Below are 14,960 nucleotides of genomic sequence, written 5' to 3'. Positions count from 1 at the left end.
CTGGCCCAGAGTCACCCAGCTAGTTTCATGGCTGAATGGGGATTTGAACTCGGGTCTCCTCTGTCCTAGTCCAGCACTCTAACCACTACACCACGCTGGCTCTCGTGAAAAATGAAAAGGTTTGCTGGTAATAATATAGTGTTGGGGGGGGGGGGCTTTAATATTGATGCCACTAAGTCATCTAACGAGAATAAATCAAGATCTTTACAATATAAGAAACAAGTCTTACTATAATTGAACTTTCAAAGATTGATGCATAAATATGAGCTTATAGATTCTTGGCAAATGCTTGATCCCTCCGCAAAAGTTTTACCTTTTTTTCAGGAAGACACCAATCTTATTCTAGGTTGGATTATATATGGGCATCTAATACTTTTTTTAACACAAATCCATTTCATAAAATTTCATAAGGGAGAAATTGGACCCATTCTTGTTTCAGATCATGCCCCAGTGATCTTTAATTCTATCTTTCTATTTATTTATTTGATACATTTCTATACCGCCCCAAATGCAATTTCTCTGGGTGGTTTATAGACGATGAAGGCAGCCAATAAAAGATTAAAACATTTCAAAAATTAAAATTAAAAAGTTAAAAATTTTAAAGCATAATTAAAACACAATTAAAACAGTATCTAATTAGAGGAGAAATTTTTATTCTTCCCGGTTTGGCGTTTTAAACCTAGATTACTTGTGGACTGGGTGGCAAAGCAACAATTGGCCTAAACATTAAGAATTTTTTAAAAAATGAAAATGATAAGGAACATACATCACAAGTAATGAAATGGGATGCGATGAAAGCTGTTATTAGAGGGGAGTGAATTGATCAGATGAGCAGGATTAAAAAAGAATCAACACAAATGCATGATAAACTAGAACTGGAGAGTAAACACTTATTGGCAATATTTCATAGAACAGGGTCTGTTAATGCCTTTAAGCAAATAGAGAAGAAAAGGAAGGTGCTCATGGTTTTGGAAATGACAAAAATTTCTACTCAACCCATTTATTTGAAACAAAGTTATTATGAATATGATAATAAAATTACAAGTTCGTTAGCCTATAAATTAAAGAAAGTTAAGGAGAAGAGGCTTATAAAAGTAATAAAGGATGATAAAGGTCGAACCATCACTAACACTAAAGATATCAGTGATCAGTTTGTTAAGTTCCTTGAACAATTATATAATTCTCATAACCCAACACAAGGGAAAATCCATAACTACTTAGATAAGATTAGTACCATGGTATCAAATACCATGGCTAGTTGGGTTTCAAATTAGATCTATATTGATGGATAGTAGTAGTAGTAGGGGGGAGTCTGGGGAGATTCCAGGCTTGAAAAAACCTGGAGGACCCTGGATGAACCCTCAGGAGAGACCTTTCTGCATTAAGCATCAGGCTGAACGGAGACAGGCTTAATATCATGCCTTCTGAAGAACGACTTGCTATTTATCTACTTTTTTCTTGCCTATCAAATCTCTGAGATGACCATGGCTTTTGAGCTTGCAAGATCTTTGCCATTTCTTTTTACTTCTTCTGGCCTCCCCTTTTTTTGGTCTTTATTACTTTTGAGCCTCCTACTGACTTTTCCAGAGGGAATTATGTAAACGGCATTAAGAAGAGGGTTGGCTGGGAGAGGAATGAAGTCTTACATGACCAATGTGTGATTCTACTGCTTAATTTTTTGCAGAACCCAGCATCTTATTTCAATCAGTTTTGAGTTTTACCTTGAAGAATTCCTGCGAGTGGTTTTGCAAAGCGTTTGATGCTCTAGTTACTAATTACTCTCATTTTGAACTCTAATCACAGCACTGGAATTCCGGCACTGATAAAAGTGTTTTATGGCTGGTAATTAAGTTCTTTGCTCTTTGTGTGGCACTCTCTGTTTCGAACGTTTAGAAGCGTTATTGAAGTTGGGATGGAATAGATAAATGAATGAGGGTTTTTTGTTTTTAAAGGTTTGAATACAGTATGTATATGGAAGTTTGAATACAGAAGCTCTCTTGTGGTACAATTATGTTTATGTCTCTTGCTTGCTGCCTGGAACTTTTAGCAACATTATTGAAGTTGGGACTGTAGAGACAAATGGAAAGGGGATTCTTAATTTCTGAGCTTTTGATGCCTCCTTTTCATTATATTATGGATTATGGTGATGGAAAAACAGGGGAAAAGAAAAAACTTTGAACGTTTCGGCATCCTTTGGGAATTTTGGACTCTCTTTATTTTCTGCTGTTGACTAATTGGATGAATACCTTCTAGCACCACTGATGGAGTATAAATATTACCCAGCATTGCAAATCCTATTCAGAAATCTGGCCTGAACGTCAACATTTGAAATAGGAATAATCACAAATAGAAGACCTAAGACTTTTTATATTTACTACACGTAACCTGATAACACACTTTCCCATGCGCAAGCTTTCTTTCATATGGAGCTAGTTCTGGCAGTGTTTAGTCTCCCAGCAGAGTTTCCTCTTATCTTTCTACCTGGAATGTTTTTAAGACTTTCAAGTTAACCCCTTGATGGACTACGAAAGACTCTTAATAGCATCTACTTATTTGATGTGATTTTTTCTGGGACTCTTTACTATTTTGCTTTGATGTTGGAAAGTAAATGATACCTGAGAATTGTAGTCCCTTGATGGGGGTGGTTTGATTTGAACCAGTTTGAACTGGTTTGAACTGGTTCAGACATCAAAAAATTGGTAGGATGATAGCTGGCACCCAGGGGTACCTGCCACCCAAACCCCAAAGCAATCGGACACTCGTACGGTTTTTAATGAATTTTTGAAATTTATTTTTATTTTTTTCTTAGGTATAATGGGACTCGAACCAGCCCATTATTTCTTATTGTGGAGCAACCATTGGTGCCAACAACCATTGAAATCCTGAAGCAATTGGACACCCCTATGATTTTTTATGAATATTTGAAATATTTTTAATTATTTTTCTCATAGGGTATAATGGGACCCAAATCAGCCCATATCCCCTATTGTGGAGCACCTAGGGGCACAAAGGTGGGATGGGTGGTAGACAACCAGGGGTGCATACTATCCACAAAGTTCCAAGGCAATCAGACACTCCTCTGATTACTGGTGAATTTTAAAATTATTTTGGAATTCCTCATAGAGAATAATGAGGATTGCAGCAAATGTATAGCTTCAAGTCAGGGAGAAAGGGGTGTCCTAGAGTGGAGTGTGGTGGGTGGTAGTTCCCAAGGTGGGCAAGGAAGCTATCAGAATTATTTGAAAGGAATTGGGCAAAGGGCTGATTTTAAAGTGATTTTTGAAGTTTACATGACTTTAAGGTTTTTCTCCATAAAGAAGCATGGAGGTGTCAGCAAATGTATAGCTTCACGTCGGGGGAAAAGGGGTGTCCAAGAGCAGAGTGTGGTGGTGGTAGTGCCCAAGGGGGGCCAGGTAGCTATCAGAATTATTTGAAAGGAATTGGGCAAAGGGCTGATTTTTGAAGTTTATGTGTCTTTAAGGTTAGCAATGAGAGTGGATTCAGTTTGTCATTGAAAATCTCATATGCTACCAAAGAATGTACACTCAGAACACTTCAGAAACAACAAAACCCAGTACCCCATGGGTTAGCAACCCATGGGGGTGGTTGGCACCCTCTTTGCACTAGACCACCACTCACTCTGGGCCACCCCAGCACCTCACAAGTGGCTTTAAGGTTTTTCTCCATAGGGAAGAATTCAGGTTTCAGCAGCCCCATAACTGCACTTGGGGGTGCTGGGGTGGCCCAGAGAGAGGGACTCATTCGAGTCCCATTATACCCTATGAGAGAAAAAAATAAATTTCAAAAATTCATAAAAAATCGTACGAGTGTCCGATTGCTTTGGGGTTTGGGTGGTAGGTACCCCTGGGTGCCAGCTACCATCCAACCAATTTTTCGATGTCCAAACCAGTTCAAAACGGTTCAAATTCAAACCGAACCAGGGGGAGGTTCGAGCAAAACCAAAACCAAACCACCCCCTCCTGGTTCTAACCTGGTTCGAATTTGAACCAAACCGGGCAAACCGGTTTTGTGCACATCCCTAATTTTTAATTCCTATTGGTTTATTTCAAGATAAAAATGTATACATTTAGATTATCACAATTTATACTAATATGTTTAGTTTGTTATTTTAGCTATTATTCTATGCTTATTTAATATGAACATATTCAATTTATTCCCTCTGATGAAATAGCGAATGTATGATATTGGTGAATATGGAAATCTGTGTTTAAAGGCATATAGGTGAATTTATCTGTTGAAGCTATTAGGTTGAACTTATAAGAGATAGATTTTACTGAAAGCTGATTGATTTCCCCCCATTGGATTCCCTGTTATTGCAATTTCCAAAAGTATGATAGAGACTAGCGAAATTAATTTAAACATTTATACATTTCGTCTATAATTATAATTACTGCTATATTTTTGGCCTGTATGTGTAATTAGTCTTTTCCAATATAAAGAATTGGTTTTATGGATTCCCTGTTAATTTAACAGCTGTTATCAAAAATTCTTGTGTTATCAAAAATCCTTCCCCTTCTTTCATTGGCAATTGATATTCCTGGGTTGGGTAGACCAGTCATCTCTTCTCTTCCTAACGTGAATAGACAAGTAGGTCCCTCCAAGAGGGTAAATTTTCCTCTCTGTCTTGGCAAGGGGTTGGTGACAGGATGAACTTTATACCTACAGGTATATTGCCAGAAGAGTAAACTTCTCTAGTTTCATTTGCTTTCTATAGATATTATATAATCTAATGAGATCTATGGTTTTAAATTTGTAATGTTGGTTTTAAACTATTTTAATGTTTAAATGATTTCCATTGGTTAATTGATTTAGTTTTGATTTTAATTGTTAATTGATTTTATTTGTTTTGATTTTGATGTAAACAGCCCTGAGCCATTTCTGGGAGGGCGGTATATAAATCAAATCAATCAATCAATTTTTTTTAGTTTTTGTGTTTTTTAATGTTGCTTTCAACCATCACAAATTCTAACTTCCTCTTGCTCTATACTAGTTCCCAGCCTATACTAGTGCAGTCATCCCTTGCCAACTGCAGTTTTCCCAACGGTTCCCGCAGTTTCAGTCTCTGCGACTGGGAAATGGTGTCCGGTCTCACCAACCGCAAACCAAGTATCCGTCCACATGGGTTTTGGGGGGGAATCGGGTGGTTTCAGGGGTTCAAACTGTTCATTCCTCTTGCTGGCCCTTGATTACCCTTGCCCATTTAAAGTACATTTGAGTGTTTCGCCGCGGTGTGTGTGTGTGTGTGTGTGTTGTCCAAAAATTCCCAGAGGTTGCCTTTTGCAAAAGGCAGAGCATCGGATGTGGCAAGGAGGGAAAATGTGGAAGGGCAGTAGCAGTAACTGGCAAAGCAATGTTGGGGTGGGGAGACAATGACAGGTCGAGGAGAGCTGTAGTGGCTGAAGGCAGTGGCAGGTCTGTGGAGGCAGCCAGTCTGCTTGTCTGCCAATCCACCACTGTAAGATGGACTGCCACCCTTCATCTCTTGGGAGCCAGAGACCCCTGATGTCAGGGATAATCCTGGGCTGAACCCCCCTCCTAACCTATTTTGTCTATGCCTATGGACTATTGCCTTTCATTTTTATCCCTATGGAATCCTTTAAAACATTGTTATTGTTAAAGAGGAGCATGAGGATTGGTCCAGTTTTGAAGTCCCTTTTGTCTCTGTCACGCCTTCTGAACTCTTGACTATCCCCGGGCCTCATCACACAACTGCCTCCCGCATGGACATGGTCAGGAACTCCTGTGAAGCCTCTGGTCTGGAAGGAAGGAGTCGGATTTCCTCCCATTCTCACCTCGCCTCTGTTTTTCTGTGGGAATCTGTCAACTGCTCATACTGAGGTGTCGGAAGCCTGTGTGATGCACCTGTGAGGGACCTATCTAGCTTTCTCATGCCCCTTTGCCTGGATTTGAAACTATTCCTCCAGCCACTCCTGTACACGTATAGCAGAATTTCTTCACAGAGCTGGTGTCAATTCTTCCCCTATGCCCTTATATTGGCTAAGAGTCAAGTTGAAAATCCTTTTGGGGGGAGCCAGGGTCAAGGGCAGTACTGATTTGCCACAGGGAGCATTTAAGTATCTGCTCAGCCACCTGCTCCCTAAACTGGTGCTTTCAAGGAGAAGCTTTACCTCTTGAGTCTGTGCATGTATAGTCTAGCCCTTTGTGTCCAGGGGAGGAAGTGAGTGGCTTCCCAGAGATCTCTAGGATGGAACAGGTGAGTCTGCTCAGTTGTTCCTCTCCTGCGTCTCTTTGATTTGGGGATACTGTTCCTGATCAAGCTTGTATTCAGAGATGTGTAGAGCATATGTGATGCTGTTCAACAGCATGTTGTATGAGATTGCGCATGATGTTCCTGCCTTTTCCGTTGGGCTGCCAATCACAGAAGAGCCACAGTGGTGCATGGTGGGCATTCCCGCTGACTACATGTGGCCCAGGTGTCCATCTCTCCCTGCCGGGCTCTCCTTCCCACCTCACCACCTCTTCAATGTTCTTACCTCCAGGAGGGACAAGAGATGCTGTGTGGTTGGGGCCTCTGACAAAAAACCCCTCAGCATCAGCTCCAGATTGTCTGCTGCGAGTTTGTGCAGAGCCTGAAAGAAAAGAGAGAGCCAGTGTGTAATTGCGGCACTCCCCCCAGGCCCCGCCCTCCAGCATGTCAACAAAGAGGAGCTCAGCACAGTCAAGGTGAGAGCCTTCCATCAAAGCCATTCCATGGATTCCGGATGACAAAATAGACCAGTGACCTTCACTGGTTATGCGGCAGAGGCTGCCGGCACTCGCCCATTCTGCTGCCACTTCCACATCTCCTTCTGCCTTCTGCCACAGGCCTGTGATTGGTCCAGTGCCCCCACCCCTAGCAGCATGTGACCCAGTGGCGAGCGGGGAGTGTGCACACTGAGGGGGCTCTCCAGGCACCTTCCTGTCTTTCCCGTCTCTCGCTGCTACTCAGAAGGCACAGCAGAAGGCATGGGGGAGCATGCGCCTCGTCGGCCGGGGGTGAGGACAGGAAAGTCGAGGCCACCAGCGGCCCACGATCCATGCAATGAAGGAGATGGAAAGAGACTGTGTGAGCACCCGTGAATCACCTCCTCTGCTTTTTATCCCTTTGCACCCCTGAAGATAGAAGGTATCTCAGGGAATTAACAATCATCGCTCCAGAAGGTGTGTTTGCCGGAACATTGATGAATTCCATAAGAATGTACCTTTTTGTGGACATTTCCTGCTTGCATTGTTATGAGCCCACGAACAGCGAAGTGCAGGATCGCAGACTCTAGCTCTGGGTCAGTTGGAGGCTTGATTTTGCTGGCAGGGTAGAGGGGGAAGTTAAGTTATGCAGGGTGGGGGAGAGGCTGTCATCCTCAGGTGCAGCCCAAGGCATTTGGGAGCCTGAGGTGAGGTGCAAATTGCTGCCTCACCTTGCTCCCCCCCAAGTCCTACCTGGAGCTTTTACACATGGCTTTTAGTTTGAATCTCCTCCAGAATAGAGAGCGTGAGTCCACATATCAGCTGGATTTACCCCAAAGTCGTTGCAGGCTATCAGGTCAGTTCAGACACGACTCTGTTCCCTCCCGAATAATGGCTCCGCATTCTGGCTTAGCCCGAATTACTGTATGTCCAGCAATAAAAAATCCTTGATTTTCAGCAGCTTCCAGAGGAATCAAAACTCCTCTGGGGCCCATCACAGAGCCAATACATCCCCGTTCTTTTCCCAGCCACTTGTACTGATAGTGTTGTGGGCGAAAGGGAAGACCCCTTCTTTTTCATAAGCAATTTCCATTTCCTTTTCTGCCCGTGTCTCTCCCCTTTATTTTAACTGCTCTGGTGTCTTTTGTGCAAGTCTGAAGGTATTCTCCCCTCACTCGCCACTTTCACTGCACCCCTTTTTGCCAGCCATCTTGGCTTATTGTGAAGAGAGAGTCCCTTCTCCCAGAAAAGATACCTGAGGCGGGAGACGGCAGCCATGGCATAAAGCAGGAGAATGGTAGGCCCAGACTGCACAGGGGACTTCTCCATCACCACCTGAGAAAGACCAAGGGCCAAAACAGAGCAGAGAAGCATCAATTCATGGGGGTTCCTAGTGCGGCTATTTCAGCCCACTCTTGAGCTTTCCTTCCAACCTCACACAATCTTCCAAGCAGAGATCCAGACTCTCCTGGCAGCTCTTATATAAAGCCTTGCAGCAAGCACAGAGGACCGCGAGGAAATGGACATCCTCATCCTGATTGTTGGCTCTCTGAAGTTGCAAGAGAGTCAAGCAGTTAGGTAAGAGAAGACATTCTGATAGGGTCCAGCACCCATCCCGCGGTGGCTCTGAATGGAGAAGAATTGAGGACCTTCCCACCCTGCATAGCATTCTGCTAGTGCACAGAGAGATGGCAGAACTGAAAAGGGGATGGAATCAAAAGGGGTGGGATCCTGTAGGCCACCATGGAAATTGTTCTGGGCTCCTTGGCTGCTTCTGCTCCAGTCATTTTGTCCCGGAGGCACACATTTCATCCACTCAGTGTTTTCAGGGGATCCAGATGACACGGAGGGGAGAGCAACCCAGCACTTTCCAGTAATTCCAATGATGCCCTCTTGTCTTTTTCCACACCCTCTTTGTGGTGCAATTTGGGAGTTAAAATGCAAGGGCAGTGCCAGAATATCTAGGCAGGGCACTCTGGAGGCTTCCCAGGACTAGCGTCCCTTAAAGGAAATCCTTAAATAGGCTTCTGTTGTCAGCTTCTGCCCCTTGCCTCAGTTGTTTCCTGTTCACTTGTGTGCCCCTGAATCAGCCCAAGTTGCAGAAGCCACTTGGAAAGAAAGGAGTGAGGACTGAGGAGGCAGAAATGAAATAAAGGAGCAGGTGCTGAATGGGGCTTAATTCTGAGTCTCATCATGCAGTAAGATCATGACGGTAGGGAGAGGCATTGCTGATTTTCACAGGGAATATCACCGTGACAGTCCTATATGACATGTCATGTGGAACCACCGTTCGTGCCCACCCCCCCTCCCTTCCATCTGATGGCAGAAAAGCAATTGGAAAGGTAAAGGTCCAGAACATGGAAGCAACCTGTGGAGGAAGCACCTGGGATGTGGGGTTTTGTACCTCCTCTCTGTCCTCCATATGCCTGTGGATGATTTTGATTAGTTCTTCATCCACTTTGCAGTCCTCCACCTCAGACTGGTAGGAGCTGGAGGAGAAAAGGGAGCAGTGCATGCTGCTGACTGATGAATCTGGGGGAAAGAACAGGAAGAATGTGCAGACATATTAATGCACCCATCTGTGTCCTTCTTCCAAAAAGGACCCAGGTTCTTCTCACTGAAACCCTCTTTGTTTAGGAACAGTATAGCTACCTTGGAACCTGCTCTGCCTCCCATCCTCACCTATTGGCCTCAATTTCTAAGATTTTCAACCCCTAAATCCTGAGCATCTCCTCACCTCCAGATTGGTTTCCAAATGCTCTGGAGCTTTGCCTCTCAGTATCGCTCAGGTCTTCCCAGACCATCTGTGTGGAGCGGTCCACCATGAGCTCCTCACCCAGTTTTAGGTCCTCCAGCTCTGATTCATCTGAGGAGATGAGGGTGCAGTGCATACTGCTGACTAATGAATCTGGGGGAAAGAACAGGAAGAATGTGCAGACATATTAATGCACCCATCTGTGTCCTTCTTCCAAAAAGGACCCAGCTCCTTCTCACTGAAACCCTCTTTGTTTAGGAAGAGTATAGATACCTTGGAACCTGCTCTGCCTCCCATCCTCACCTATTGGCCTCAATTTCTAAGATACTCCATTCCCAACCCCTAAATCCCCCCCCCCCCAATCCTGAGAATCTCTTCACCTCCAGACTGGTTTCCAAATGCTCTGGAGCTTTGCCTATTTTTGTGTGCATCTCTCCCATCCTTGACAGCGAAAGCCTCCCTCCTCCTGCACAGATGGTACCATTTGGTTCTGGGAGCGGCTGATGGAGTGCTGATGCCAAAACTCCCCTGCCGTTCAGGATCCTGGTGGTCTCTTGGCTTTCTGCAGCAGGCTATCAAGTGCCAGCTCTTGGGATGAGCAGCCATGGGCACTGTGGCACCCTCTTCTTTTCTTTTGCTGCTTCCTTCTGGTGGACCAGACTTGGGCCTCCGCTTGCGCAGGAGGGTCCTCAGCCTTTGCAGCCTAGAACCGAGTGGAAAGAAGATGAGAGGTGGGGCTTGCAGGGTCCTCCTGCTCTTTGTCCCTAGACTGAGCTTGGGCCACCTGTTAGGAAATGTTGCTGTAATATGTCCAGCCAGTAGGTGGCACTAGCCTTTGCTTAAAAGGGTCAAATGAATGGTCCAGCACCTGGACTCATGAAGATACACACACAGGTGTATTGAAACATCAGAGCATGCCCTGAGGACAATCTCTATTAAAAAGATGCTTGCCTTAGATAGAGAGGAGGAAGCCCCAAGGCTCTCCTGAAATCACAAAGAGAATGATAGAATCAGAAAGTCGAAACCTCTATGAAATCCTACTTACATCTTGCTCCCTTTGTGTTTCTCTGACTAACAGAAAGCTCAAGCACAAACACAGATGCACATGTGCACGCTTTCTTTCTCTCTCTTTTTGTCAATATAGTGATCCAACACTATAACACGGCAGAGAAAAGCATATGCTTCTGCTCCCAGAAAGCACCTCTGCTCATGTGACCGATGAGTGAGCAGGGGGAGGTGTAACAAGAGAGGTCATGGCCCAATGGACCATTTTTCCTCCTGAGTCCCAATGTTTCATTTCTCTGAGTGGCTTTTGATCTATGTTGAGCCTCTGAATTTACTTCTGATTTTCTAGATATGTTTTCAGTGGCTCTTGGACAACCGGTTCCATAATCAGAGGGGCACCTAGGGAATTTTGGAGCATGGACCTAAAGGTTTTTGAAGGCCCCTCCCACACACACAAACAGTATTTCACACACACTTTTAGTGTGACCACACCACCCGGGACAGACTAAAAAGGATTTGGGGTCCCCCAAGGGGACTGGAGGCCCTGGACTTCAGCCTGGAAGTCCAGGGGTAAGAGCGCCTCTGTCCATAGCCATGATAACCAAAATACTTTAGACTTATGACTAGAGAAATAAGAATGAGAAGGAATCAGAAAACCCTCTTTCTTTATCTTTGGAAGATTGTTAAAAGTCACTCCTCAGTGCTAACTGCAGGGCCGGTGTTACCATCAGGCCAACTAGGCAGCCACTTAAGGTGCAGAACTCAGAGGGGCGCAGAGTACAGAACTCAGAGGGGTCACAAAATAGTCTGGCACCGGCCCTGGCTATCTGGCCTTCCCACAATTCTAAGTTGGCATGTCAAAGTAGTGCTAATGAACTGACAAGGCCACCACACCTATTTGCATGGCATTACTCCGTTTTGCATTCCCTTTGGGGTTTATGATTAGTGCCGCTTATAGCCGATTCAAGCTGTATGCAGCATTGTGCAACCCTCTTTTGAATGTAACATGGTAATAGCTTTCCTTTTCCACAGAGAGTCGAGAATTAACTTGAGCACAAAAAAGTTTTCAAAGCAGTTATTAGCAAATTAGCAAAATAATTGAGAAAATGGCTCCCTGTCTACAAAAAAATCCATGAATCTAGCAAAACCAAAAACGAGTTCAGTGAATTTTAAAATCCTTGTTCTATCAAAACAAGGGTATAACAGGTTTACTGCAGGAACCTCAGCAGCAGACCACCACCAAATGTTATAAAGTTCAGTTGCACCTATCTTCCACTTAAATTTCAATGTTATAAATAAGAGATGAAGGAATCTAAACGGAATTCACGAATTCAATCCTGCTAATAAGAACTCTAAAATAGAGATGTAGTTTTAAATGTATCTCAAATGTACGTCTCAAATATGTCTTAGTATGTAATTTTAAATGTGCTTCAATGCACTATATAATTCCAATAAAATAAAGGGGGAGGATCCCTCAGACAGAAGATAAGCTGGTTCTGCATGGTTCTGCGCCCAAAGCACACCATAGATCACATCAGTCACTTCATACTGGCTGTCTTCTCCAAACGCAGTTCAGCACAGCTACCGCCTAAAAAATCCATGAGAGGTTCAGAAGACAGCAATACAAAAATCATATTAGTATCTGTAAGCTCAACTATAAATCTAATTGTCAGAGAAAATAGAACCTAAACCTCTCACAGAACACTCCCCCTGAGTTTAATTAGTTATTAGGCAACTATATATTCAAACCATTCCAAACAAGATTGATCAATGGAGAAGAAAACAATTTTTAAAAAACACGCTAGTTTTGCCATAACAGAAATAGTATGTGTATTGTAAATACAAAGCCACATATCCACCAATAAATAATCAAAATTCCCATCTCGTCCTAAACAGGTGTACAAAACGCCACAATAAAGTAATTGACAGAAATCAGCTAAGCCTTTAATAGTCCCCCTCCTTATATAATGAAAAAATAAACAAACCAACCGGAGAGATAAATGGAAAGATATCCTTTCATGAAGAGGGAGACTAAATTCAGCCATAACTGATCTTTATAACCTACAACTGGGAGCATGAGCTATCACACACTATGACAGTGAGATCTCCCCCCTATAGGTATATCTAATCCTTCACAATTTCCTTCCAGTTGTTTGCATCACAAACTGTTCATTCAGTTAAGCTTCTCAAAGTATTGTTATAAAGTATTCATAACAAATAATAAAACCATTGCGGAAGAGAAAGGAATATCATCATCATCTTGAAAGAAACCGTGGAAATAATAAAGATATATATTTCTAAAAAATTGAAGATCAGGACATTTTAGTAGAGCATACTGTCAAGTTTAAATGACCACCTAAGTCTCCTTGAATTGATATTTCCAAGAGCTTTAAGATAGGCTCTCAATACTTTTTGTGCAAAGGGAAGACCGGCACGTTCATTCTTAATTCCAATGGTCTGCTGATGGTCACTAAAGACCTGGGTACTTATTGTAAAGCTATTGACACTTGTTTGACTTAGAGATTAATATCTCATCAATAGATCAACTTCCTGCTAGAGTGCTGTAAGTATATTTGCCAGTAAGGTCTCCACAAGTGGAGCCATGTAAGTGTCTCAAGCGACTCCTCAATTTAAACTGAAATCATGTAAAACCTGCAGCATTGATAATATTGTCTTTAGAAACTCTTTATTCCAAAGTCCTCATCATTTCCTCCTGCTTTATTAGACTTAGAGGAATAAAAGATATAATCCGTTCAAGCATTGAAATCACCAGCCATGACCACGTAAGCTGATGTGTGTTGAATTCCTGACTTCAATAGACATTGTTCTTGATTAGTCCAGCAGGTCCCCTTACAATTTTTTGAATTGGTGGGTTGGAGAGATATAACTAATAATCAGAGAAATGTGTCTAATTTTAACAATATAAGTTATTGCTACTGCCTAAATAAACTAGTGTAGCATTTAAAGTAGAAGCTAGAACGCTGGCAAGTCATCCATGTGGTCTACGATTCTGCTCGGCTGCAACAGCTTCTAATGTCAAACCCTGATGCCTATTTAATTCTATTCTATTTTGGGCCCAAGTTTCTTGAAATCATAATATATCAAACTGATGTATATATTCCAAGAACTCATTGAAGCTATTCTCACGAGCAGCAAAGACCAGGCGAGGGAAGCCCATCCCGGTTTTTGCTGCTCGTGAGAACCACTGGGAGCCACACGACTCCAAGTGGTGGCGCGGCAGTGAGCCCTCTTAGGTAGCCCTCCACTTCACCCAGGTTTTGGCCGCGAGTGTGCCTCGCTTGCAGTGTGCCTGCTTGCAGCCGCGGCGGACAAACTCAGGGGGGAGGCGGGCTCCCAGGAATGCACCGCGCACTTGCACATTCGTGATTGGGGCCCTGGGGGTGGGACACCATGCGTCAGTGATTCCCTGCACCAGACCCCCGGAGCAGCGGGGCGAGGCCTGGCGAGGTTTGTAAAACCTTTATCTAGTTCTATAAGTAATTTAGCTAAACAACCACCTAGCATTACTAACACTATCAAGATTCCTCCTAACGTGAAAAGAATGTCACTAATTAATCCAGGTAAAGAAGCAATTCTGAGTCCAGAAACAAGTTCTGTCAAAAAGGGTTTTAAGTGATAGATCTTTGCAAATAGAAAGCCCAGAACCTGAAGAACAACAACTATTTCAATCCTTCTCCATCTTGCTTTAATTGAACAACAAGCTATTATAAATAGATCAGTGTCTTTAGAATGCGTTAGTAAAAGAAATGAAGAGACAACTGAAGAGGATTGGACCGTTTTTTCAGAAAATCCACAAACACGTGCAGTAGTACATCCACAAATTACCATTGATAAGAATAATGAAGTAAATCGATGTCAGTAGCCATTTTTCTCCAAAGGAAATTGACTCAGTATTAGTTAATTTAAAATCAATGCTCCTTCAAGAATAGCAGCCAAAGTCCCCAACATAACTAACCAGGTTGAGCTCAAACCCTACGAAATCACTTACTGAAATGAAGGCTCAGAAATCAGAATAAACCCCAAAACTCAGAAGAATGGCAGTACCTACGTTAATCAGCTAGGAATAACTGAACCTACACATAGACAATCTAAGATCCAAAACATATTCCAGTTATTTCTACTTTCTTTCATGGAATTAGCTGGATGGGCTAATAAGACAGCAGATAATGAAGCCCATCTCACGATGGGCGAGAAGGGCTACCTTCTTGTGTGGGGAGGAAGCCTGAAAGCGCTTACCTCCCCACAGAGGATCACAGTGAGGTCTCTGGGCGTGCAAATCACCCTCCCAGATGGGTGTTGGCTCTCCTGCGGGCCACCTGTGCCTCGCCAGGCCTTGCCCAGCAGCTCCGGGGGTCTGGTGCAGGGAAGCACTGCCGCATGGTGTCCCACCCCCAGGGCCCCAATCATGACTGTGCAAGTGCGCGGTGCATTCCTGGGAGCCCCTCTCCCCCCTGAGTTTGTCCGCCGCGGCTGC

General features: G+C 43.5%; 1 protein-coding gene across 4 annotated transcripts in view; it reads right to left on the bottom strand.

Annotated features, from left to right (window-relative positions):
- Window positions 1-14,960, bottom strand: part of LOC128339300 (RNA-binding protein 12-like) — a 59,711-nt gene that overhangs the window by 9,767 nt on the left and 34,984 nt on the right. For 2 of the 4 annotated variants that reach the window (XR_008312965.1, XM_053282972.1), the window contains exons 2-7: window positions 9,841-10,163; window positions 9,443-9,613; window positions 9,110-9,237; window positions 7,961-8,040; window positions 7,224-7,323; window positions 6,516-6,611 (exon numbers count right to left, since the gene is read on the bottom strand). The exons of 1 other annotated variant lie outside the window; for it this stretch is intronic. Coding sequence is in view for 2 of the 3 variants with exons in the window: in XM_053282972.1 (XP_053138947.1) it covers window positions 6,516-6,611; window positions 7,224-7,323; window positions 7,961-8,040; window positions 9,110-9,237; window positions 9,443-9,613; window positions 9,841-10,066 (801 nt within the window). In the remaining variant the exon portion in view is untranslated. The remainder of the gene's footprint in view (window positions 1-6,515; window positions 6,612-7,223; window positions 7,324-7,960; window positions 8,041-9,109; window positions 9,238-9,442; window positions 9,614-9,840; window positions 10,164-14,960) is intronic. One more of the 4 variants, XM_053282973.1, reaches the window with a different exon arrangement.

This window comes from Hemicordylus capensis, chromosome 1 (assembly GCF_027244095.1).
Source record: "Hemicordylus capensis ecotype Gifberg chromosome 1, rHemCap1.1.pri, whole genome shotgun sequence".
NCBI classification, from domain to species: domain Eukaryota; kingdom Metazoa; phylum Chordata; class Lepidosauria; order Squamata; family Cordylidae; genus Hemicordylus; species Hemicordylus capensis.
The sequence above is the reverse complement of the archived record's forward strand: the minus strand, read 5'-3'. Positions and strand labels throughout refer to the sequence as shown.